The sequence below is a fragment of the Gouania willdenowi genome, chromosome 1, assembly GCF_900634775.1.
Source record: "Gouania willdenowi chromosome 1, fGouWil2.1, whole genome shotgun sequence".
Classification (NCBI taxonomy): Eukaryota; Metazoa; Chordata; class Actinopteri; order Blenniiformes; family Gobiesocidae; genus Gouania; species Gouania willdenowi.
In genome coordinates this window covers 34506433-34530659 of record NC_041044.1, presented here as the reverse complement: position 1 = coordinate 34530659, position 24227 = coordinate 34506433, and the positions used below count along the sequence as shown (strand labels likewise).

Below are 24227 nucleotides of genomic sequence, written 5' to 3'. Positions count from 1 at the left end.
ACAGAGTGAGGCTATCTGCTCCACCAGGCAGCTCAGTTTGAGTTTATTGGATGGCAATGAACTTCTGTCCCAGGACGTTAACTTCAGACCAGCAGCAGCAAAGCAGCGGAAGAAAAACAGCTCTCATATCTGGCTTTGCAGGTGTGGTTTTCAGCGTGAGGTCACCCTGTGGAAGATTATGCAAGGTCTGTGTGTTGTTTGCATGTGATAACAAGGATTATATAACAGTTAGTTCTGACCAAGTGATTTGATTAGACAACAGACATTCCAAGAGTGCTGATATAAGGCAGCAACAGCACTAGGACTTCTTATGGATCATACTGTACAGCTGCTTTAAATACCGTTAATTGCTGTTTGATCTTGGGTTACGTATAGTGTTTTTTTAAAAACTCAGATTTGCCCAATCATTTTCAACCGTGCGAGAAACGCGTCTACATCTGGTTGACCTATTTTACGGTTGAAAGGTTGAAACCCTGCTATTTAAGAACAATTAGAAATTTATTTTATTTTTTTGTATAACACGTTTTATAAACAGTGTACACTTTTAATGTATATTTGATGTGAATATGCATATATACATGTTGTTATGTCAGTTGTATATTGTAGATGCTTTTCAAAACTTAATAAATAAATAAATGTATGTTTTGAGTGAAGTCCGATTCATTTTCTGTTTGGTTTTTAATTGTCAATGTTGTGTATTGTGTTTTGATCCTTTTTTGTATACAGTATATCGTCTTGTGGTGGTTTTTCCTTTTTGTCTTTTTTTTTCTAAATTAATAACAGACACCACAAAAGAATCACATACAGTACATGTGTTGTATTTCATCACAACAGCACTCCCTCTCATGTGATATTGCTAAATTATCTCAACTTTTCTGTGGCAAACATGGATATACTGTGTGTTTACTGGCTCACATTAGACCCCAGGATGATGGGCTTTAGTTACTCTAACAAAATATAATTAATTTTCATCACATTTTAAAGGTTTTCAATGCAGATAATGGCGCCTCTTCATAGTTAATGCCCAATGGTATAAAATAATTCTAAAAAGTCCTTTTAATGTGTTTTTTTATAAAAAGGTGCATATATTTTGTTTATTGGTAATCCATTAAACACATTTCTAATATATACATTTTCACTACAGGTCTTTGTATAACAATGTAACACAATGATACACATGATGACTATATAGTGCATGTAGCTCTGTGTTTTGTGCAGTTCCATCGGTGTGTGGTTGAGTTTGGATTTGTATCTCCTGGGAAAGGCAGAGGTCAGAAGTGATTTAGTAAACACTGCAGTGTGAGGTAGATGTCGTTATTCATCCATGTGCAGGTGAATGCCAGAGAAGTAGGGCAAGGCAAGGCTGGGGAAATATATTTGTGTTGCACATCACATCACATAATACACAAGCAAATTAAAAGTGTTTTACATCCTAGGTTCCCAAAGTGGGGTACAGGTACCCCCAGGGGGACGCAAATTGTCATAGGGGGTACGTGAATGAAAATGAAAAACACTGGCAACATTGGAAACTTGAATATAAATAGAGCAGCTAATGTTAATGCTAATACGAGGCTAATGCTGTTGCAAGGCTAATGCTAGGTTAAAGCTGATGCTAGGTTAAAGCTAATTCTAAGTGAATGCTAATGTTAGGCTCATGCTAGGTTAATGCTATTGCTCGGTTTAAGCTAAGTCAATGTTAATGCTAGGCCAATGCTAACACTAGGTTATTGCTTGGTTAATGCTAATGCTAGGTCAATGCTATTGCTAGGTTAAAGCTAATGCTAGTCCAATGTTAATGCTAGGCTAATGCTATTGCTCGGCTAATGCAATTGCTAGGCTAATGCTATTGCTTGGCTAATGTTAATGCTAGGTTAATGGTAGCTATTGCTGATGCTAAGCTAAGGCAGAACGACACCGGCCAGCACCTGTATCCTCATTTGCATTTTCTTCAGGAGATGCAAATATTGTAGTTAATATGTATTATTCCTCAACAGGATAGATAAAATTCAGGGACAAATTTCACTGTAGTTCTACACTGTATATGACATATTATTTATTAAGTGTGCTGGAGTAGGGGGTACATGTGCCCACCGTGCATACTTAAAGAAATGTCCCGATATAGTATAAATCTCGGATTTATGCAGTAGTTACATGGTCGCCTGATGCAAAACAAAATAATCAAACGTCATCTCTGTTTGGGTAGTTAAACAATGGGCCTGGTAGAGCTGCAATGTTTATAAAATGTCAAAATAATGATTTATTAACAAAGCAAAGCCCTTTATGCAATGCATTTGACTTCTTCTCAGTTAGTAGACTACATTGTATTTTTGGATAAATGCTTTAACTGAAGCTAAAGGATTGAACAGTATACCAATTTCTATTAAAGTAAAATAACACTTTATTTCATGACTATTTCATGAAAAAAAAATAAATAATAATATATATATATATATATATACAGCATATTTGTTTATTTTTTCTTTAAAGGCTTCATTGGATTCTGTGTGATTCATGAGGGACTGACAGAGCTGTGTTCTTACATCTGTGTGAATAAGGCCAGAGTGGATGAGTGCTGTACCTTGGTCAATGTCAGTGTAACCCACAGGGACACTTTGTGTCACCCAAGAAAATGTCAAGAGGTGACAGAGGTTTTCTGAGTTTTACCCATACATGTCTTTGCTTTTTTACACAGGGTTTTATGTCTCTCTTTCTCTTCCTTTGAATGTATACCACATGTCAGCAAAAAACAAACCTCACATAACATTATATTTTATATATGAAAAGCACTCTATAAATAAAGTTTGATTTGATAACATATCCATTACATTCCATTGCTATTAACACGACTGGGACTTTAATAATGTCCTTTATGTTAACGGTATAGGTTCTGAAATATAAAAACATTCTGAGAGTTGGTGCATTTTAAATGATTGATTATACAGAAGCTATATGTATACTGTTGACATAATACGTAGGATGTTTGTTTTTCTTTTCTTCATAGGACTTATTAGTTTTATTATGATTAGTGGATCTAACTTCTTAATTTCCCTATATGTGAAGAAATTACAATTTATTTAAACTCACAATTGCAGTTGCAGTTAAATTCTAAACGATATCTATTGTCCACTAAAGTGGAATTCATATAATGACAACATTTTTGACATAACTCTGGAGGGTAAAAAAAATGAAACCACAAAATCACAGAGAATGCAAAAGAAAATGATTTGGCCAGACATGAATGCACCTTTTTACTGACGTAGAGGAGATCGGAAGTTTCTTTTTCAGTTGAACTAAACTTATTGTTTCCTTCTTTCACAGATAATTGCATATCAGCCATACGGGGGCTCTGTGGACTGGTGGGCGTTCGGAGTTTTGTTGTATGAAATGCTGGCAGGACAGGTGAGCAGCAGGCCTTCACATTTACACACAAACACACACTTTGGCCCTTATGTAACCATAGATCAGGTAAAGAACTTTACACTTAGTAATTGTGCACACATGCTCTTCACAGTTAGATAATCTTTCGATACGTAAGCTCCTTCAAATGCACAGCTTTGAGTAAAATGTGTTTAGGTGAACATATTCTCACCAGAATAACAAACACACACTTCCACACACGTGCACATGTTCCCACTACCCCTGCGGCCCATTGTCCAGGTAACATTGTGTAACCTTTAATGATTTCAATTAAATGGGTTAAATTTAGCCCTGGTGCACATTGACATTACGTGTGCACATGTGCCTCCTGTTATAAGACAAACATCTGTTTATTCACATCAGGAATGATAAATTGGTTCACGCTTTAAGTCTCTTATTGGTTAAAAAGTGGTAAGATATCCAGGAATTGTATTATTTCTATATTCTAATGAAAATTTGAAATGTTTTGTGTTGTTAAATGTTTGATATTATCAGTTCCTATTAATCTGTGTACACTTTGTTCTTTGGTTATTCCATTTTAAAACCAAATCAAAATAACAAATAAATGATATGGTTATTTTGTTTCACTGACTTAAAATCAAGACCAAAAAAATATCAAAAACCAGATAAGCAGCGCTTTTCTGTTTTAAAAAAGATATATATTTTTGTGCGATATTAGAGCAAGAACAGAAGTCCGCTGCACCTGGTTTCCCTCCCCAGGTCCTGGACCAGGTCTCCACACACAATAGAACTGCTTAGAATTTATTTCAGCAGTTTTCTGATTCTGTTCCTGTTTTAGCTCGTATAAAGCTGCTCACGTTTATGTTTTATTTTGTGGTGTTATGGTCCAAATAGTATCCAAATGAACTGGTGACTGACTAATGACTCTGAGGGTAATGTGAGGAACAGTAAATGTGCAGGGTTAGGGTTAGGGTGCAGCCGTCAACACACATGGAAGTTGATCACTAGAAACGAGGAGCACCATAGATTCATTACACCACCTCTGGTTCCGTTAATCACACATTGTGTGTGTTTTTCGCAAACGTCCCCACCCCCCGTCCGTGGGTCCCCTCTGTGTGGTGAGATTAAAACATGAAGCTCTCGTCATAGTTTCCCTCAAACATCCAAATATCACACAAACGGAACAAGATTTCATTTTAATACAGAAAAACGCTGCTTGTCTGGTTTTGGATTTTTCTGTATTTCTGTAAATAACCACACCATTTATTTGTTACTTTGATTTGTTATAAAACGGAAAAATCAAAAAATGAAGGGTACACGGATTCTTATCCAACGGATCTCTTTAATTAACATTTTTACAATTCTGAGATATATCTGGGTTTTATACTGTACATAATGTTTATTGGATGATTGTTCATTGTGTACCGTTGGATAACTCGAGATTTTAAAAGAAAGATTTTACAACGCTTGACCTAGACAAGTCGAAGGGGCATGTAGAGTGGAAATGATGAATAATCGTTTTTATGGTTTGTCACTCACTACACCCACATTAATGTTGATGATGATAGCAACCCAGCGGTGATGTAGGAGAAGCTGGGTCATCCACTCCATTTGCCCAGCGGAGCTTAAAGCATCTTATTCCCATCTGGAGATGTTTGCCACCTCCATTTACTTTTAACTGTGTGGAGCTGCAATTTAAATTTATTGAAGAATTGAAGCCACAAATATTATACAAATGTTTTTTTTTTTTTGTCGTCTTTTTTATCTGAATCTGTGACTTTTCGATTACTAAAAATGGGGTCAGTGAGCGCAGATTTATCTAATAAACTGCTCTTTATCTAATACTGATTCCCATTTTGTGTCCAGCCTCCATTTGATGGTGAGGATGAAGATGAGTTGTTCCAGTCCATCATGGAGCACAACGTGTCATACCCCAAGTCACTTTCTAAAGAAGCCGTTTTAATCTGCAAAGGGGTGAGTAGATATTGGTCATTGTCCAAACTTTATGGGCTGATTTTGAAATCATTTATGATTTTTTCGAATCATTCCTAAACATATTTGGTCACTAATTCTTTGTCCTGCATAAAACTGTTCTATTATATTTCATAATTATTATTTAATCTTCTTTTTAAGAAAATTCACAATAACACGTTGTATTATGTGTTTTTATTGTGTTTATATAAGTTAGCATGTATGTCTGTGTATGCAAACATTCACAAAAAGGAAACCATTTGTTTCAAAAGAAAGAAAGATAAATATAGGTCTTATTTAAATAACTCTTTAGTAACCCTTTTACCGTTCTCACTGGATTAACCTTGACATGTTGATCGTAAAGCTTCTTCTCACTTTTCCAGATTTACACACTTCACACGTTTTTTTTGGGAGAAAGATGCTTTTTTTAGATGCTATCTGGGAAGTGGCGTTGAAGCTTTCCGCTCCTCTACCCTTTAACCCTAGTGTTTTTTTATTTAAACTGTTGAGAGGAAACTTGCAGTAGTGGGTCATCCAGCTTTATCTGTCAGTGTACGCGCTGGTATAGTGGCTTCAGCAGGCTTCGATTTTGCGATATATTGTGATATTTCACTGCCCGATAATCATATCGATCTGAAAAATATCCAAATTGATTTATGTTTTTGAACAAAAAAAATATTTAATTGCTCTAACTTATACAGAGCACGTAAAACTCCCAGTCACTAGGTGTCAGTGAACCACATCAGACCTTGTTAAACTACCTCAATCCTCAATGCATTTTAGCTTGGAAGTTAATTGCACTTAGTTTTCATAAAACATACTGTGCACTCTCATTGATGCGGGTGGTTACTTTTTTTTAAGAATTTGAGAACTCAACAGAAAAAGTTGAACTTTTTTGAAAAATGTAATTTGACAATGTGATAAACCACTTGTTTTTGATATTAGTACTTGAATTTTGGTTAGTTCCCATTTACTTGTTCCTACAAGTTAAAAATATATATATATAAATTGTATTTCACACCATTTTGTACTTGTAACGGTGAAATTTGTAATTATTGATATCACAATATGTCACGATGTATATCATATTGTTTAGTATTGGGATTTATTGTATTGTGACATGCAAATAGTGAATCGTATTGTACATACAGTACTGTTTATATCAGGTTAGCTGGTCAGCGTAAGAGGTTAACCAGCGTTGTAATACAGCACACAGAGAAAAATCACGAAATTTAGCGCGATAAGAGGAAATCCAATTTCATAGTACAGGCCTAATATGTTTACTTCATCGACTATTGCATTAAAATAATAATATAAGTCAGTATCATAGCGCCATCGTCTTGGTTGTATCGCCTACTCCTCCTCCTCCTCCGAGCGACCCAACATCATCACCTCTTTTTATTTAACCTGAATCTCATTTTCGCCCTGTCGTTGTGGTTTTCACTTCCCTTTGCATCATGCATCACAGAATCTCACATCATCACCAGAAACAGCAGCGAGGCTTTGACGCTGTGTAGGCTGTTAGAAATCCTGTTAAGCCATCAGCTAAAAAGTCCTTCTGCAATGTAGCTCTATGATATTGCAAACAGTCGTTGACAGAATGTTTAAAGGTTCCTTGGGATTTAATGTCAACGCTAGTGGTTAAAGGTGTCAGCACTGTTTCAGACCAGCAGTCACATCATTACATGGATATTTTAAGACGTGATGTTTTCTCACTGTCAATCACTGTGATTTGGAACAGAAAGCAGCTAATTATTTTTGTTTAATCAGCCGTCAGTGGAACTGTTATCAGTTTGTGTTAAAGGCAATCCAAGGCAAAACTGTGTCCATGGATCTGACAGACCTGCTGAGTTTGTACCTGACTAACATCTCACTGATGTATTCTGGACCAAACCAAGGGGAGACTGGCCATCTGGCATAACGGGCATCGTCTCGTGGGGCCATCGACCCAAAGTAGTCTGGTCCGGGCCGCTACCTTTTTGTTTTTTTTGACGAGTGAGTGGAAGCAGACATGGGAACAAGCGGCCAAAAAAGGTCCAAAAGTGGCAAAAACATTTAAATGAGCCAAAAATGGACAAATAAAGAGGAACCAGGTGGTATGTTATGGCAAAGGGTAACTTAAATGTGCAAAATGTGGCAAACAATAGTGAAAAAGGGCAAAAATGTGGAACAAAAAGAGGCTAAATATATGGAAAAAAGGAAACAAGTGGTATTTATTGGGCTAAAAGTTAGCTTACTGGGGTAAAAAGTGGACCAAAGACTTAAAGAAGGGACACAAATTTGATAAAAGTGTCAAAAAGAAGAAGAAAAATAAAAAGGGATAATTATAGTGATGAAAAAGTCTGAAAAAAGTTTTGAAAAGTGGCAAAAATGGGACAAAGGAAGTTGCAAAGGAAAAAGATTTAAAAAAAAAAAAAGAGGTTAAAGTTCCCCCTTTTAAGTTTTTCTGGTGGAATAATAATTCAAATTAAGCCACATGTCGAGCATTACTGACTTAACAGCTTCTACGTGGTGTCTACTGATAATGAAGTGAGCTGGTCTGGACAGAAAAAGCCAGGGCTGAATTTTGGTCCCAGTCCACCCCTGGACCAAACCCATTCACAGATTTATACACCAGCAGCAGAACTTTAAAGTCTGTTCTGAGGCTGACTGGGAGCCAGTGGAAAGACTTTAAAACTGGACTAATGTGCTCTGACCTCTTTGTTCTGGAGCTGCAGCGTTCTGAACCAGCTGTAGCTGTTTGAAAGTGCAGTGTCAGTTTGTTGTTGTGATTGTAGCTGAAAAGTCACCAGTTATGCCTCTAAAGATGAAGGGTTGTTGGGGATAAACCCACCTGACTCTATACAATGCAAGGTGCATTGCACAACAATCCATAAGTTTGATGGACGGCTAACTCGCAGAGGCACGACATCTAAAGGAGTCACATTTTCACTAGCACAGGAAATGTATTGCTAATAACGTGTCGTACGTGTTTTCAGACTGTTTAAAGAAAACCAGGTTACTTAAAGAATGTCTAAACATGCAAAGGGAACGTTCTTAGCAGAGTAGAACTTAAGTTGGAGTACCAGGATATACATTTTATCCTGTATTTGTTAACAGGACTATGAAAATCTTGCATTCTTTGTAGCTCTGTAGCTTCAGACTGTCTTTCAATATTAATTATCTCCAAGGAAGTAATATTTTCACTGTCGTTTCTCCATTTGTTTGTTTGTCTGTTAGCAGGATTACATCAGAAGTGCTTGAAGGATTTTGATAAAAATTTTACCAACGGTAGATCTTACCTGGATGGGATCCGGATCAATATACTGAGTCTAGATCAGTTTCAAAATCAAAAAATCCCTATCTCTCTTCTTTGGCAAAACATTGGTATATCTCAGTTTGCAATTTTTAACCAACCATGATGAAATTCGACTTAGTTATATTGGGTTGGTACATCAATTACCTCACTGAGTTTCATATGGACCGGATCCGGTATGCATTTTTTTTTTTAAAGGGTCTTCCCATACATTTGGACCTATAGTACAATATGTATTGTTATTAATGAGGATATAAATGTCTTAAATCCTTTGCAATTTACAATTTAATTTATCAGATGCCTTTATCCACAACGATGTACAACACAAGCAGTTAAGTGTTAAACGACTTGACCCAGGTTGGATTCTAACCGCTGACCCTAAGATTACAAGCCCGGTTCCTTAACTGTTAAACCACCACTGCCACCACTACCTTTACATTGTAAATGGTCATGGCACCACTGATCTAGATAACTGCCAATATCTGGAAAAGAGGAGATGTTGCTCTTGGTGGAGGTTTACGCTCTCTCAGTGCTCTTGCTCTATCTGTATCTCATAGTATTAGTAAATGGTATACCATCTCTTTTTAAAATGTTCTCTTTTCCTTCAATTTTAGGGTTTTGCACAGCAAAATTGATGTTAAAAACCAATACCTTCCACCCTAAGATGATTGAGCCAAACGCTAAGCATCACCGATGAGAGATGTGCTTGAGTTACCGCGGTCGTTTGTGTATGCATGCTTTGTTTCAGGAACATTACTTGGTTATCACACCATGCACACACACTACCTAAGACTTCCAGCCATGCTGTTTAAGCATTCAAACTCACTCGGTCAAAGAGTACATGAATAAGTCATCTCGTTCCTTATACTGTCGATGTCTATTAAGCCTGATATCCATGTGCACATATGTTTTTATCTTTTGCATGCACATCAAGGCGAAGCACAGTGAGAAAGAAACTACTGCCTGGTATTACATCTGACAAGTGCATGTGTTGTAATTAGCACTTTTGAGGGGCATGCAGGGTTTTTTGACACAACTTTAAATTCCTGTGTAGAAAACTGAAATTGAAAAAAAAAAAATTTGAAGAAATTAGCCGAGGTTCAAATCTTAGTGCACATTTGATCGCACAACAGGACCAACGTGTCATTTATGAAACATTTGTACTTGACCAATCCCAGCGTACAAATGATCGGGTGTTGATAAATGCGGTGGCTGAATTCCATCATCATTATCGGAGGCCCCGCCCACTGAGGTCAAACAAGAAAATAAGCTTTTTTGAGATGAAAATCTGCATCCTCACAGCTGAGATGGAGCAAAACTAAGATGTGAAAACTGGACTTAAAGGAACTCATTTGAACACTGTGTGGAAGAGGATCAGCTACTGAGCAGGCGACGTCTGCCCCCCTGTGTGCACTAACAACTACACAACAGAGATCCTGGCGACACACATGGACATATGACAATTATCAACCTCTGTTGTCCGCATGCTTGAGGCAATACATATCACATTAAAAGAAATGAACAATATAAACCTTTAAAAGCCTTAAAATGACTAAATCTATATGAACGGTTGATGAATGAGGGCCAATGTAAATACAAAGGTAGAAATACGTTTGTAACTTACCGTGTCCCTTCTATTCTGATAAATTAGACATTTGTTGTAACTTTTTTGAGTAGTTCTAATATATTCTTTTCTTTTGCCGTCCATGAGCAGCTGATGACCAAACACCCATCCAAGCGTCTCGGCTGCGGACCAGAGGGAGAGCGAGACATCAGAGAACACGCCTTCTTTAGACGTATTGATTGGGATCGCCTTCAGAACAGAGAGATACAGCCACCTTTCAAGCCTAAAGTGGTGAGTCGTGAAAACTTGCACAGTTTTATATCATGATTATCATCATGTGATAGACATACTTCACTTTTCATGTTTAAATGTACAGTCATATTTGATATAACATAGAAAAACAGCATAATTCAGTAGATGTATAACATTAGCTAACAACAGAACAGTTAAGTAAAATTGATTGAAAGCTTAAAAGTTTACCTTAATTTTAAATTAAATTGATAATTTTTTATAGGCATAATTTCTGCTGTTTTGTGATTAAAGGTAAAGATAAAGATAACCTTTATTAGTCTCACAAAGGGGAAATTTGCACAGTTTCAGCAGCAGATAAATCAAATAGAAGATACTGTATATACACACATGGGCCTGTACACATTGCAGAGAGAAAGAGGGAAGACGTGGCAAGAAAAACTGAATATATAAACACATGGAATGGAAAGCTTTTATAATGTTCACATCAGAAGCTTTATCGTACCTGTGCATTCTTCTCTCATTTGATTGGTGGATGATCTGAAGCTTTACTAAAATATATTTAGTAAAGTGACTCCAAATTAAAAAAAAAAAAAAGCCTGTGTGAGAAAAGGGCCAATCAGCGGCTCTAAAACATATGGCGAATCATAAGACACCACATCCCAACTGGGATTTAGTGTTAGCTACTTGCTAATCACGTTCTGCTATCACACCAGAATTTATACCAGTAGAAGTGATAATTACGAGGCTGAAAGGGTGAAATTGTACTACATTTTGAACCTAAGCTGTACACAAAAAAAAAACACACTAGTTTATAAGTTATAGATAAATTGTTGCAGCCTGAACACATTGTTTTGAATTTTGAATAAGCCTGCTTTTCCCTGCAGATATCCATATATGAGTGTTAATGTATGTTTAAAATAGTGGCTGCAGTCTTTGGTGACATACTGCTGCAATTTAAAATGACCAGGAACTGATGTTGAGAATATCAAATTAGATTAGATGTTTTATTTATTTCAAAAATACACAGCGCATAGGTGCTTAGTGATTCACAGCATAAAAGCTAAAGCTATATCTTACTTAAATGTTTGCTTTTAACCAGGACGAGTAAACTCATGGTAAATTGAATAATGTCCTTGTTGTGTAGAAAACAATAACTCCACATGCTGCCCTGTTTTTAAGCCACAGCAGCACAGTAGGTTGCAAGTAGCGTGTGCATGGTTATTTATGCATATCTTATACAGCACACATTTTCATGCACAGTAAGCAGTGTGTGAAATATCTTTGAGTTTGCAAATGATGATGAAGATCACACACTGTCTATTTCTAGTTCATACACGCACACACGCACATAAGAACAGGGAACACATTTTAAATATGATATAGGTTTCCTCCATTTCAACCCTCGAGAGATGCAGTTCCTATACTGAGGTGAATTATGCGTGCTTTACGTGTGTGTACGCGCGTGCGTGTGCGTGTGGATTGATTAAAGCACCAAAGGAAGGTTTTCTTGCACTTACACCCTCATCCCTGTGTCTCTTCTTTTGCATGAGTGCAAACTTGTTAACTTGTTGATATGAGATCATAACTGAAGAAGAAAGTGAGGCTTGGTGTGCCTGTGTCTCTGTGAGAGCGTAGAGGACAGGGCCACATTTTGTGAAGTAAAGCCTAAAGGGTTTTTTTTTCTTATTTTTGTTGTCCAAATCAGATCTCGAAAATTATTACCCACGCTTTAATCTTGTCACGCATTGACTACTGTAACTCGGTTTTCACCTGTTTTAGCAAGTCGACTCTAAAGAGAACAGATTGTTCAGAATGCTGCAGCCAGACTTTGGACCGGTGCACCCAGAACAGCCCACATTACCCCCATTCTTTCCGGTCTTCATTGGCTTCCAGTCAATTTTCATATTGAGCTATAAATTTAAGTCCTGACTTTCCGTGCGATGCATGGCCAGGCACCTCAATACATCACTGACTTGTTGTGCCCCTACACTTCAGCGCGCACCCTTCGGTCCTCAGGCCAGGGTCTCCTTATGATCCCAAAGACTCATTTTAAAACCCGTGGTGACCTGGCGTTCCAGGCGGTACTCTGGAAAAGCCTACACCAGTCCCTCTGTGAGCTTGACTGTGTGGACTCTTTGAAACGCCCCTTCCTCCAACTCATTAATTTTATATTTTTCTATTGTTTTATTTGGTTGATTGTTTTTGTTTAGATTATGAAACACACTGTTTCTATTGGATGGTGATTATTGGTTACAAAGTAGAGGATGCACATAGTAGAGCTTTAATTTGGCCGAAAAAAAGAAGACCCAAACCCGATAGAACTCGAGCTGAACCTGTTCGACATTATTCTCATCAGTGCGCGCGCATGTAGAATGATGAGTTAAACATGACGAGCAGCTTCATGTGCCGCTACACGCTACGTCCCGGTTGAAGCACACTGTTTATATTGGATGGTAATAATTATGGGTTACAAAGCAGAAAATGCACACAGGCTACATCTGGGGAAGGTAAGTAGCTGCAGAAATTGGGGACCTCAGGTGAAGACGGGAGCATCTGTATTAAGTAGACGATGTGACTGACGTACAAGGGTATGTGTTTTTTGGTTATGCAGATTAAAAAGAGTTAAAACAACCCACACATGCCTGGAAGACCCTTTTGTGTCCAAGTGTGCAACAAGTATTACAACAGTACCGATTAAAAAACGAACAAACAGAGAAGCTCTCTATGCTGTGTTTCCTCTACATCACATTGTAGGGGATCAAAATCACACCGTAGGGGGCCCTACGCTCAACACCGCTGGCGAGAACCCTGCTATAGCAAATCATTATTCCCCTCATTCACAAATGTCTTCTCTAATCCACTCCTCTTTTTTCCTTTTCCTTCTGCATCTTTCATCGCTCTATCGCACTATCTGACGGTGACAGCTGTAGAATTGCAATCGATACTCTGCCTCCAACCAGCTGGGAGATTTAAATCATCTGTGTCTATCAGTGAGCCTTCAGTCTGTGCAGTAGAATCCTTCATCTGGTTTCTGACACTCGACAGCAACACTGTTGTAATTCAAGGTTTATTTCCTACTTACTCCTACTTGTGGATCACTAGTAGCCTAAATCAGGGCTCCTCAAACTTCTTAGATCCAGGGACCCTCTTACAGTACCCCATTATAAGCTTCACATCAATTAAACACAATTTACTGCCATTTGTAGCTCTAAATGCCATAGAAATGATATATTCTTTGAACATTTCAACTTAAATATTTAAGATCTCCGTAGTAGAAATTGACTTAAAGAGTACCTGTACTAGACTTGTGAATAACATAATAAGTGTTAAATGTATTAACAATGAACAAAATATATTTAATTGAAACCTTTTTGAGACAACTATCGCACTTCACGGTGATATAACAGTATCAATAGACTGTACATGTGTATATGTTTGTTTTATTGGTCCATTGGTCCCCATATGTAGTTATACACTTTTGTAATGTTACAAAATGAATAATAGATTTTTCTTGTCCTGAGACCCCACTTTGAGAACCACTGGCCTAAATAACCTAAAGGAGTTCAGTGTAAAAAAAAAGGTAGGTCAGTTAGCAAACAGTTGATTGTGATTGATAGAAGTAAGGAGGACAAACAGGGAAAGAGTGGGAGGACATTGTCACTGCACAGAAGTCCTGATGCATCGTCCAGCGAGAGGATGCACATGGCTCTTTGGCTGAATGAATAATCATGTGCATGAAACGCATGGAACACACATAAAAAGGCCAAAAAGCACGAACAGTCTGGATGAATTATGATTCACTGCAGCCCAAGAAAAAGGAAATCAACAAAGTTGTGATTGGCAGAACTGGTCTGTTCTTCTTGTAGCATATTATGGGAGGCAGTTTGAAAAGTCAAGTTTAAAGGTGTATAGGTAACAGTAAACGTTTGTGTTTCCGAGTCGATAGAAAAGGAGGACATGTAAACTTTAAAGCTACTGGAGACAAAATAATCTTATCAGATAAAGACATAGTATAGGCCTCACAGATCAATAACTCAAAAATCATGTGCTCGAAAAATATCTGTAAAAGGTTGAAATTGCTGCTCGAAAGTTTGTTTTCATCTCTCCCATAAACACTCACTCTGTTGATATTTTTGTGCATTGCATTGTGGGATATGGAGTCCCATAGATGGGTGATTAGACACTTTTTACTTCATTCTTACAATAATTTGAGGACAGGGATTGGCTTGACACTGTTTTGTTGTTCTCGTTTGTTCTTCTCCGTATTCTCAGTGATATCAAAATGAAGTAAAAACACTTCTACACATCCCACAATGCAGAGCGCAAAAAGTTTCCGACAATGTCAATAAACAGTGGTGCTCAAAACAAACTTTAGAGCAGCAATTTCAACCTTTTACATCCTCTTTTTTTAGCAGATGATCTTCAATTTATTGATCTACGAGGCCTACACTATGGATTTTCATACTGTATATATATACATATTTTTTTATATTGGCTGTAGCACAGGATAATGATTTCAAAGTCTTTGTTATTGATACCATAAGGGTTTGAAGGATGGAATCCAGAACTGTTCACCCTCCTATTATCCTTAAATATTACCAGCACATTCTGACATCCATGTTTGCCCCAAGAAAATGATCCAGAAAATTGTTGACCAAGTTTTTGTGTCAGACACTTTGTTTATTTGTTGAAAACATAAATAATCCCTTGATAATGAAACCTTGACCTGTTCTCTGGCGTCACCATCAGGCCACGCTTTTAAATTAGAATGAATTTATCTTGAATGGTTTTCATCCAAATCTTCTCAAATTTACTGGGAACATTAATGACCACAAAAGTATGAACCCTATTGGTTGTGGTGATGATATGACCGTTCCTGCAGCGTCACCATCAGGTCATACTTTCAGTTTTAGAGTCAGTGCATCTTGAAAATCTTCCATCCAGATATGTTCTAATTTGGGGTGCACATTTATGACTCTCACAGAATGAGCCATATTTAGTGATGTTGATGACCCCCCTTTCATCTCATAAACATATTTATTTACTTATTTTTATCTCCTTTTTGCGACATATGTGGGGTTATTCACGATAAAGTTTCAGACACATTCTCCTCTATGTCACTTTCACTGTGAAAGAGCTGTTCCAAAACCTCCATGTTAGTAAACATTTTCCTCGAGGACATTTTCAAGAGAGAGAGAGAGCAGGTTGCAATACACAGACAGACAAGCTACAGCTAAACAGCTCAGGGTTAAATTGACCCCAGAGGAACACCAATGCGCAGAGCCGGATTAACGCAAAGGCAAACTAGGCACGTGCCTGGGGCCCGATTGGCAGGGGGGCCAGACAGAGGGACCAAGCAGCTCAGCTGACTTTCTTAAAGGGACAGCGTGCTTAATGTGGTTTAAAAGTACTACAGAATTTAGTCACACATTTCAGCCTTAATGAAGGGAAAAGTCAAAAGTGGCACAAAATGTTGATATTGAGCTGCTAGTGATTAATAAAAGGGTCTTTGTGGCATTTCCACTGACTTTGATCAATTATTGTTTTTGTTGTAAAACTACATTTAAAGAAATAAATAAATCAAGTATATTTGACTATTTATTTAACTGTTCAATTTAGTCTACACATTTAATTAAGATTTTCTGCAAAATGCAATAGCTTACAACATTTATCTCATTTGCTCTGTTTACATAGCAATGCTGATACCTATTGGTGATTTACTGCTACTACTGCCTAAAAAATGACACTCACAATGGATAAGATAAGGATATTTTAATAGCATTTAATAGAGCTGGGTAATAACGTCTAAATAATAATAATTAAAAAAAATGTCCGACACAATTTATTTCAGTATACAAAGATCCAACAAGACTACGCTATGTAAAATGTGAATTAACTTCTTATTATAATAAGTTACTATACTAACTTTGGTAAGTGTCAGATTTCAATTCATAAATAACATCAATGGAGGAGGGGCCAAAAAATACATTCTGCCTAGTGAAGTCCATTTACTGTATATAATCCGGCTCTGCCAATGCGTGCATTATGTTTTCAACACATTGAAAAATATTATCATGATAATTTTATTCTTAATCAATTGTACCCATCAAATTAGGAAAATACATTAAATATGAAGCAGAAAAGAGTCAACTATTATTTTTTGAATGATAAACATTGAATAGGGTCAACTTGACATTAGAACTTCCATACTAGTCACAGTTTTAGGAGACAAAACAAAGAGAGAGCGAAAGAAAACAGTCCTGGTGCACTTTTATATTGGAGACAGCCATTTATTCATCTTTCTGACAAGCTGAGTCCTCTTTTAATATGCTTGAGTGCAGAGGCGTTCAAGTCTGTGTGCTGGGAGAGAGGGAGAGATAGAAGATGAAAGAAAGTAGGTCATAAACCAATGTAGGACACTGTGTCGCTGAATGGAAGGATGTAGCCAAACCCCAATAACTCTGACTGAGTCACACAATGAGACCTAGAATTTATGAACAGCACTGTGCTATACTGCTTTTTGTTCCCCCAAAACAAAACAAAGACATCTGGTGGGATGTAATGGAGCACACTTTATGGACCAATTTTATTTTTTTGTTCATCTTTTGATACACTTACCTTTTAAGGCAGTGGTTCTCAAACTTTTTTTAACTTTATTTCTGAATCCATGTACCCCCTTTGTCCGACTACAACATTTTGCTTAGAAAACAGTCTTAATACAACGATAGAGCATAACGATGGAATGCACCAGTGATAACTTAGATTTTATAGGATCTAATTTTGTGAATAAGTGGAAAGAAACAGCATTAAGTGGAGTGGTGCCCAACCTTTTTTGGATCGTGACCCCATTTTGATATCAATCATTTCTGGCAACCCCATATAATTACTTTTTTTATTATGTTTTAATTAATACATAATAGTTAAAACTGTTTAAAAATCTTTAAACAATTTACATTTTTTAGAAATTTCAGGTGACCCCAAGGTTGAAAAACACTGATTTAGTGGCTCCTGAATAGATTTAATTCTATTGTCAATCACCAAGACACTCTCTCTCTCTCTCTCTCTCTCTCTCTCGCTCTCGCTCTCTCTCTCTCTCCCTCTCCACTGTAGTGCCATCACATACCACTATTTGATAAACACTCTTCTAAGGTATTGCCAACTGTCAATCTTCATCAGAGGCATCTACTGATTGCTTTGATGTGTCCTTATGAGACAACTTGAGAGTTCACTCAGGCTGGCCACGCCCCCTGTCCCCTGATTGGTCTCTGGAAAAGAGAGTCCCAGGTGTGGAAGAGTAAAAATGTTCTCGATGGCTTCTTTAATCCAGCGTTTGTGTTTGCCTTTGCGTTCTCAAGTTAGCCCCGCCCAACTCATAAGGACACATCAAAGCAATCAGTAGATGCCCATGAGGAAGACTGACAGTTGGCAGTCGAAACATGTCAGGAGATTTAAGTACATTTTAAAGTAAATTTCCTGAATAAACTTGTCTGAATATATTGAACCTTAACATTTTACTGTTATGAAGTAGCTCATTAAATACTTTTAGGCCAAAAAGTCATTTGTTTTTGGTCAAAAAAACCCAACAAAAAAACTATTTTCTTGATCACCTAAAATGTTCTTCTTTGCGTTCTTTGTCCTTTAGCAACACCTCACTGCCATAGTGTTCTAATAGCAATATCAGAGTTTCTCAGGTTAAGTGAGGTGAGTTAATGCAGATGTAATTTATTATTTTGTTCATTTTGCAATGGTAGGTCATACATTAAGATAATGACCTCATGCTCTGTTGGATATGAATATGGAAAGCAGTCACACTTTCGTCCTGACATCCGTCCGTCATCACAGACACACGTGTGTGTAGCTTCTCTGTCACAACAAAATAAATTAGAGTGCTGCGCTCCCACGGCTTCCAAGCCTCCATTATGTGCGATGATTCATTTCCATGTCTCTGAACAGATTTCACGCCTCTCTCATCACAGAAACATCAAAACACGTTTGATGTTGTCTTTTAAAAGCTAACAGCTCGCCTTGTTCTCATGAGGAACCATACTGTATTACCTCTCCTTGTTTGACCTTGTAATGCACGTGTCAAACTCATGGCCGGGGGGCCAAACCCGGTCCTTTGGAGCATCCAACTTGGCCCGCAGGAGAAGTGAAAATGACAGAGAAAACAGGGATCATTGTGTAAATGAAACTAAACAGTATTTGCAGCTGCTCAAAGTTTTCTCGGTGCTTATATTGCATGATTGCAGTAATTTTTAATGTTTGTTAAAAAGAACCTCAAAATTCTTTTAAATTATTACATAATAATTATACATTTTCTTTAAAGAATTTTTCAAATATCACTTTCACAAAACTCAAGTCTGACTCAACAATATTTGTAGGGACTCACAGTTTTTCAGATGCTAATATTGCATGATGGCAGTCACTTTCAATGTTAAACTGTAAAAATTCTTACAAAACTTTCAATTTTCCTCTAATTATTATATAATATTTCCCTCAATTCAATAGAAATTTCTCACAAAATGTAGGAAATTTAAAATGAAGATCCTGTTGGGACTGATTTTTATCAGTTATTGCTTGGATATTGTCAGTTTCCTACATATTTAGCATTTTATGTATACGTAGAATTACAAACTAGGGCATAATATTGTAGAAATTACTAATTTTCCTGCATTAATTCTGTGGCCCACTTGAAATCAAACTGCTCCGTGTTTGGCCCCTGAACTAAAATGAGTTTGACACCCCTGTTGTAGTCCGATGGCGCAAATGAGTCTTGTGTCTGAAGCATATATATCTTATTTGGGCTAAAGCTCAAGAACACTTTTATAACATTTTTAAATGAATTACATCATGATATGGTGGAGGTTCTTAGGTTTTCCTTCGTGGTATTAATTGTCGCTGTCCCACAGCTGTGACTCTCTCAATGTATTCACAAGGGTGCATTGGACTCCAGGTGAATATGATTTAGAGCATGTAATCTGATGTTTTCAGCTTCTGCCTCTCCCATTGGGCAATGGAAAGGATCAGGTGTGACTTGTTGCCCATTTTTATATAAACCAGAGGCTGAAAGAACATCCATTCAAATTGTTTTAATGGTTGAAGCATTAGAATCTAGACTATGATTACATTAAAAAAAAATACATGTCAACAAAAACTATAATATTTTTATACTTTTTCAATCAGAACTCATGTGGTCTTGTGCATTGATCACATCAAATCTGTCCATGTGTAATTACTGAAATCTTAGTAGGGGAGTGGTGGCCTAGTGGTTAAGGACTCTGGACTTGTAATCGGAGGGTTGCAGGTTCAAGCCTCACCTGGGCCGTCACTGTGGGTTGTTGAGCAAGTTGTTGAGCAAGTCCCTTAACCCCGAACTGCTCCCCAGGGATGGGTTAAATGCAGAGGACGAATTTCATTAATGTAGTAACATTACATGGCCGGTGAAAGCCCCTGTTTAAAATGGACTTGGTAAATGGAGTTGATTTTATATAGCGCTTTATCACCACACTGAAGCAGTGTATCACATTCACACACCAGTGGGACAGGACTGCCATGCAAGGCGCTAGGAGCCACTGGGAGCAACTCAGTGTCTTGCCCAAGGACACTTCGACACATAGTCAGGTACTGGGATCGAACCCCCAACCTCTCGATCAGAAGACAACCCACTACCACCTGAGCCACGGTCGCCCGTAAATTAAATCTTAAGTAACTCAGAAGTTACTTTTTCCAGTAACGCATTACTTTTTTGGTGTAAGTAATCAAAATAGTAACTGAGTTACTTTGTTAATGAAGTAACTAGTAACGGTTACTAGTTCTTTTTTTTCAGTAACCAGCACAACACTGCATCCTACTAACCAAGGATTATAGAGTCGACAGCCACTAGTATTTATGGGGGGCGGGGCCAACAGTGACGTAGGAAACCACCAAAATGTCACACACAACCATTCTCAGCCAATAGCAAGTACTATGTACTAAATACTTTGACTAAAATGTCAAGAGTCAGTCAGCAACACTACCTCATACTCAGATACCCACGTTTTGAAGTTTAGTGTCTCTTTAAAGATCTGTTGCTTTCCCATTGCTGTGTTAGTGGTTCTGTGGAGTTGCCCTTTTGTTCCAGATCAGGGGTCACCAACACGGTGCTCATGGGCACCTGGTAGCCCGCATGGACTATGTGAGGGGCCCTTAGGAGCTTTAGTCACCAATGATCTCCATCTAAAATCTGATTCGCTTTCCAGGATTCAAACTCACAAAGATAAATACGACATATGACAGATGTAATTAGTACTCAGTAGAGTTATATACTGCTTAAACAGAATAAAATAATACATTTTTAGTGCTAAATTAACCAACTTTAAATGTTATTTTTCCCTGAAACATTGTGACAAATGTTTTTAAGTGTTGCCGATTCCGTGTATGTTATATATAATATAATATAATATAATATATAAGATATATTTTTTTTAAAACAAGTTGTATTTTTGTAAAATATGACATAATTTACTATGAAATGTAGTGAAAATGAAACAATTGCATAAATGAAGAGAAATAAAGTGTTACATGTTGAAACTTAAACATGTCCTACCTTTTTAACTAGCATTCCTTATTACCTTACCCTCTAATTAAAGAAACCATAAACATTTGGTATCTAAGAAGTGCTTTGAAATCTGGTAGCCCTTCGGACTATAACGTAGCTATGAAGTAGCCCACAGTTTCAGCAAGGTTGGTGACCCCTGTTCTTGATAGAATGCATGTGCACATGTGTAATGTTGTAAACACTGAATATGTTTTTTTGGTTTTTTTTGCAGTGCGGCAAAGGAGCCGAGAACTTTGACAAGTTCTTCACTCGCACGCAGCCTCAGCTAACGCCACCAGACGAGCTGGTCATCGCTAACATCGACCAAGCCGATTTTTCGGGTTTCTCCTTCATCAACCCACAGTTTGTTAACCCATTGCTCTCCAGCAGCATATGAGAGAAAAAGAAGAGCAAACCTCCTCAAAAAGAAACAAATTTTACACCTGTTCCATTTTAGTCCACCAATAGAACTCCATGTATTGGGTGTTCACAACTTGCCATAATTTTGCTAATATACATTATAAATTGGAGTATTAAATTGATATTAGATCGTTGATTTTTTTTTTTTAAACTAAACTAATTAATTATTTACAATATTATTTTTTTTTACCTAGAACTTGCACTGTAGACCAAGATGTGCTTTCTTAGCCTAGAAACAGTAACAAGGGTGTCAGGTCTGTGCCAGTATAATACACAACACTGCAAACACTCTGGATTATCTCGTCCACAGATGTACGGTAACATGGATAAATCTCAGAGAATAGATTTTCAGTGTTGAGAAATGTTCATACACTGCCGTAAAGAAGCTACAGCCAAATATGAAGGACGGGTGCGTGTTTAAAGCATCCGAACAATAGTTGTTTGCTTTCAAGTCTCATGTGTCATTTTCCATTGCACTTAAGTTAATCCAGTCAGTTTCAAGTAGCAATTCAGCCAAATGATAACACGTGTTAGAAAAAAGCATGCGCAGCCTGTAATTGTGTGACAAATAGGTTTCAGATAGAAAAAAAAAACATAATAAGTACACATCTGGCCTGATCCAAACAACAAAGTCTAGATGGAAACTGTTTGAACATATTTAAAGTCTGAGAACAGTCTGATATCTACCTGGAAATCCATCTGAAGTAGTTTACAGTTGTTATCCTATTTACTGTTTATTCATTGCATTTTCCTACCCACGAATACAAACACCAGGTTATCTTGCAGACTTTTAATTATATTAAAATCCAATTCATTCTATCAGTTATTTTCATGTTTGATTTTTTTTTTAAACGTTTGTCTATAATATCATCCCCTTCTAGAAACTGCATATCAGATAAAACTGTTATCCCACTATCACGTAAACTTTGTCTTATTTTCGGGGGGAAAAATCCTTTTTTGTTTCCTTGTTTTTCTTCTTTTATTTTGTGTTTATGTGATATTTTAGAGTTTAAAACCACAATGTTTCTAAAGATCAATGTTTAACTCCTTGTAAATAATCTTAAGATGTTTAAAAAGAATAGAGCAACTTACAGTTTTTATACCAACACCTGAATGTGCTTTTACAGTAAATAATTAGACATGCCAATATTTGTACGTACAAACAGCTAAGGTAGTAACCCGGCTTGGATTCATTTTGTAAAATTTGGATGTCTATAGTGGACGTTTACCAGGTAATCAAAAAATATCAGCTCTACTTGTTTTGTCGTAGTTTGTTTTCTTTTTGTTTTCATTGTTTTCAAGTGATTTAGTTTGTTTTAGTTAGTCATGTGTTGATTGGATGAGTGTCAGGCTGTTGATCGTCCCTCTGTATATGCATGTTAGAATCATTAATGCACGTGATATGCTAAACGCTGCATGGTAAACAGAATGTCAAAGTGATGCTTCATAAACATCTGACTCACACTGTAAACTTAACTCACCTAAACGAACAATAGCCATGATTTTCTTAAAGTAAATGCTATTATCTGTAGCATGTAGTTGCTGGATCCTAATTGTCAAAGTGTTTTATGTCAAACTTGGTTGTTGCTGGTTTCATCTTTCTGAAAGAACTCTAAACAATCCCATCGTAGACTTAAAGAGAGTAAAACTCAGAATAAGGCAAGAGTTAACACCAGGGTTGGGGTCGATTATAAACGTAACCAGATGAAAATTAGCCTCTTTTGGCAAAATGGCTCATTTACAGCATGTCTGTTTATTAATGTGCATTATCCCTTTTATATGATCAATAAATTCAAATTGATAATTAATTACCATTGTTATTACAATTATTGTTATATAATTTGACGCAAAACTGGGGAACCCTGTTACAGTTCTAAGTACAGTTCTACAAACACAGTATATAGTTAACAATTTTTAGAATATGTTTCATATCAAGCCTAACAAGGTAACCAATGGATGGGAAAGAAATTAGATGATACATATTTGTTTTTAGTGTATTTTACAGATGATTTAGGACCCGTTATCATGAGAGATGCTAACAGAAAGCTAGGTGATTTATTTCATGCTCACTAATTGTGATTAATTGTAATTTCACTTTAGTAATTGAGAACATAATTGTGATTGACTTCCTAAGTTTAAAAAGAATTATAATTTAATTGTGATTGAAAAAAATAGTGGTCACTGTAATCATAATTGGATTGTAATTAAACATGGATCATTGAAAACGTAATTGTGACTGAAAAATGTAATTGACCTCAACCCTGGTTAACACAGTAAGCTTGGATAGAAAAGGAATGTTGTGTTTGTACCATTATAAAGTGGATCAGAGACTCGTTTGATGTTCAATGACTCACGCTCTGATGTTTAAACACTGCAAAAGTCTAACAAACTCCATGTAGAGGTGAACAACTATCCAATGCAACAGTCCTCCATCGTTTTTACAGATGTGGCCTAAAATCTTTGAAATGTTCGTATTAGAAGATCTATGCCTAACAAAACACTTTATTTTACACCATATTCGGTTTATTAACTTTTAAAAATGGGACTACTTTACCGTTTTAAAACCTGTATTCCGCCTTCAGCCTGCTATTTAGCAGCTTTTTTGGTCAAAATGACAACTTGTGCTGCTTTTAGTTGCTGTAAATAATCAGGAAAAGTTAAAGATGTCTATGTATAGATCCTCTTTTGTTTACCGAAAGAGGATAAAAGCAGTTGCGACCCGAAAAAGAATCTAGTTCAGACAGTTCCTACTCTAAAGTTTGGTAGTGGAC

General features: G+C 36.9%; 1 protein-coding gene across 2 annotated transcripts in view; it reads left to right on the top strand.

Moving 5' to 3' along the window:
- Nucleotides 1-24027, top strand: part of prkcaa (protein kinase C, alpha, a) — a 177474-nt gene extending 153447 nt beyond the window's left edge. For both annotated transcript variants that reach the window (XM_028463973.1, XM_028463883.1), the window contains 4 exons: nt 3319-3399; nt 5245-5352; nt 10359-10499; nt 21269-24027. In XM_028463973.1, coding sequence (XP_028319774.1) covers nt 3319-3399; nt 5245-5352; nt 10359-10499; nt 21269-21433 — 495 coding nt within the window. In that variant the 3' untranslated portion in view covers nt 21434-24027. The remainder of the gene's footprint in view (nt 1-3318; nt 3400-5244; nt 5353-10358; nt 10500-21268) is intronic.
- Nucleotides 24028-24227: the final 200 nt, after the last annotated feature.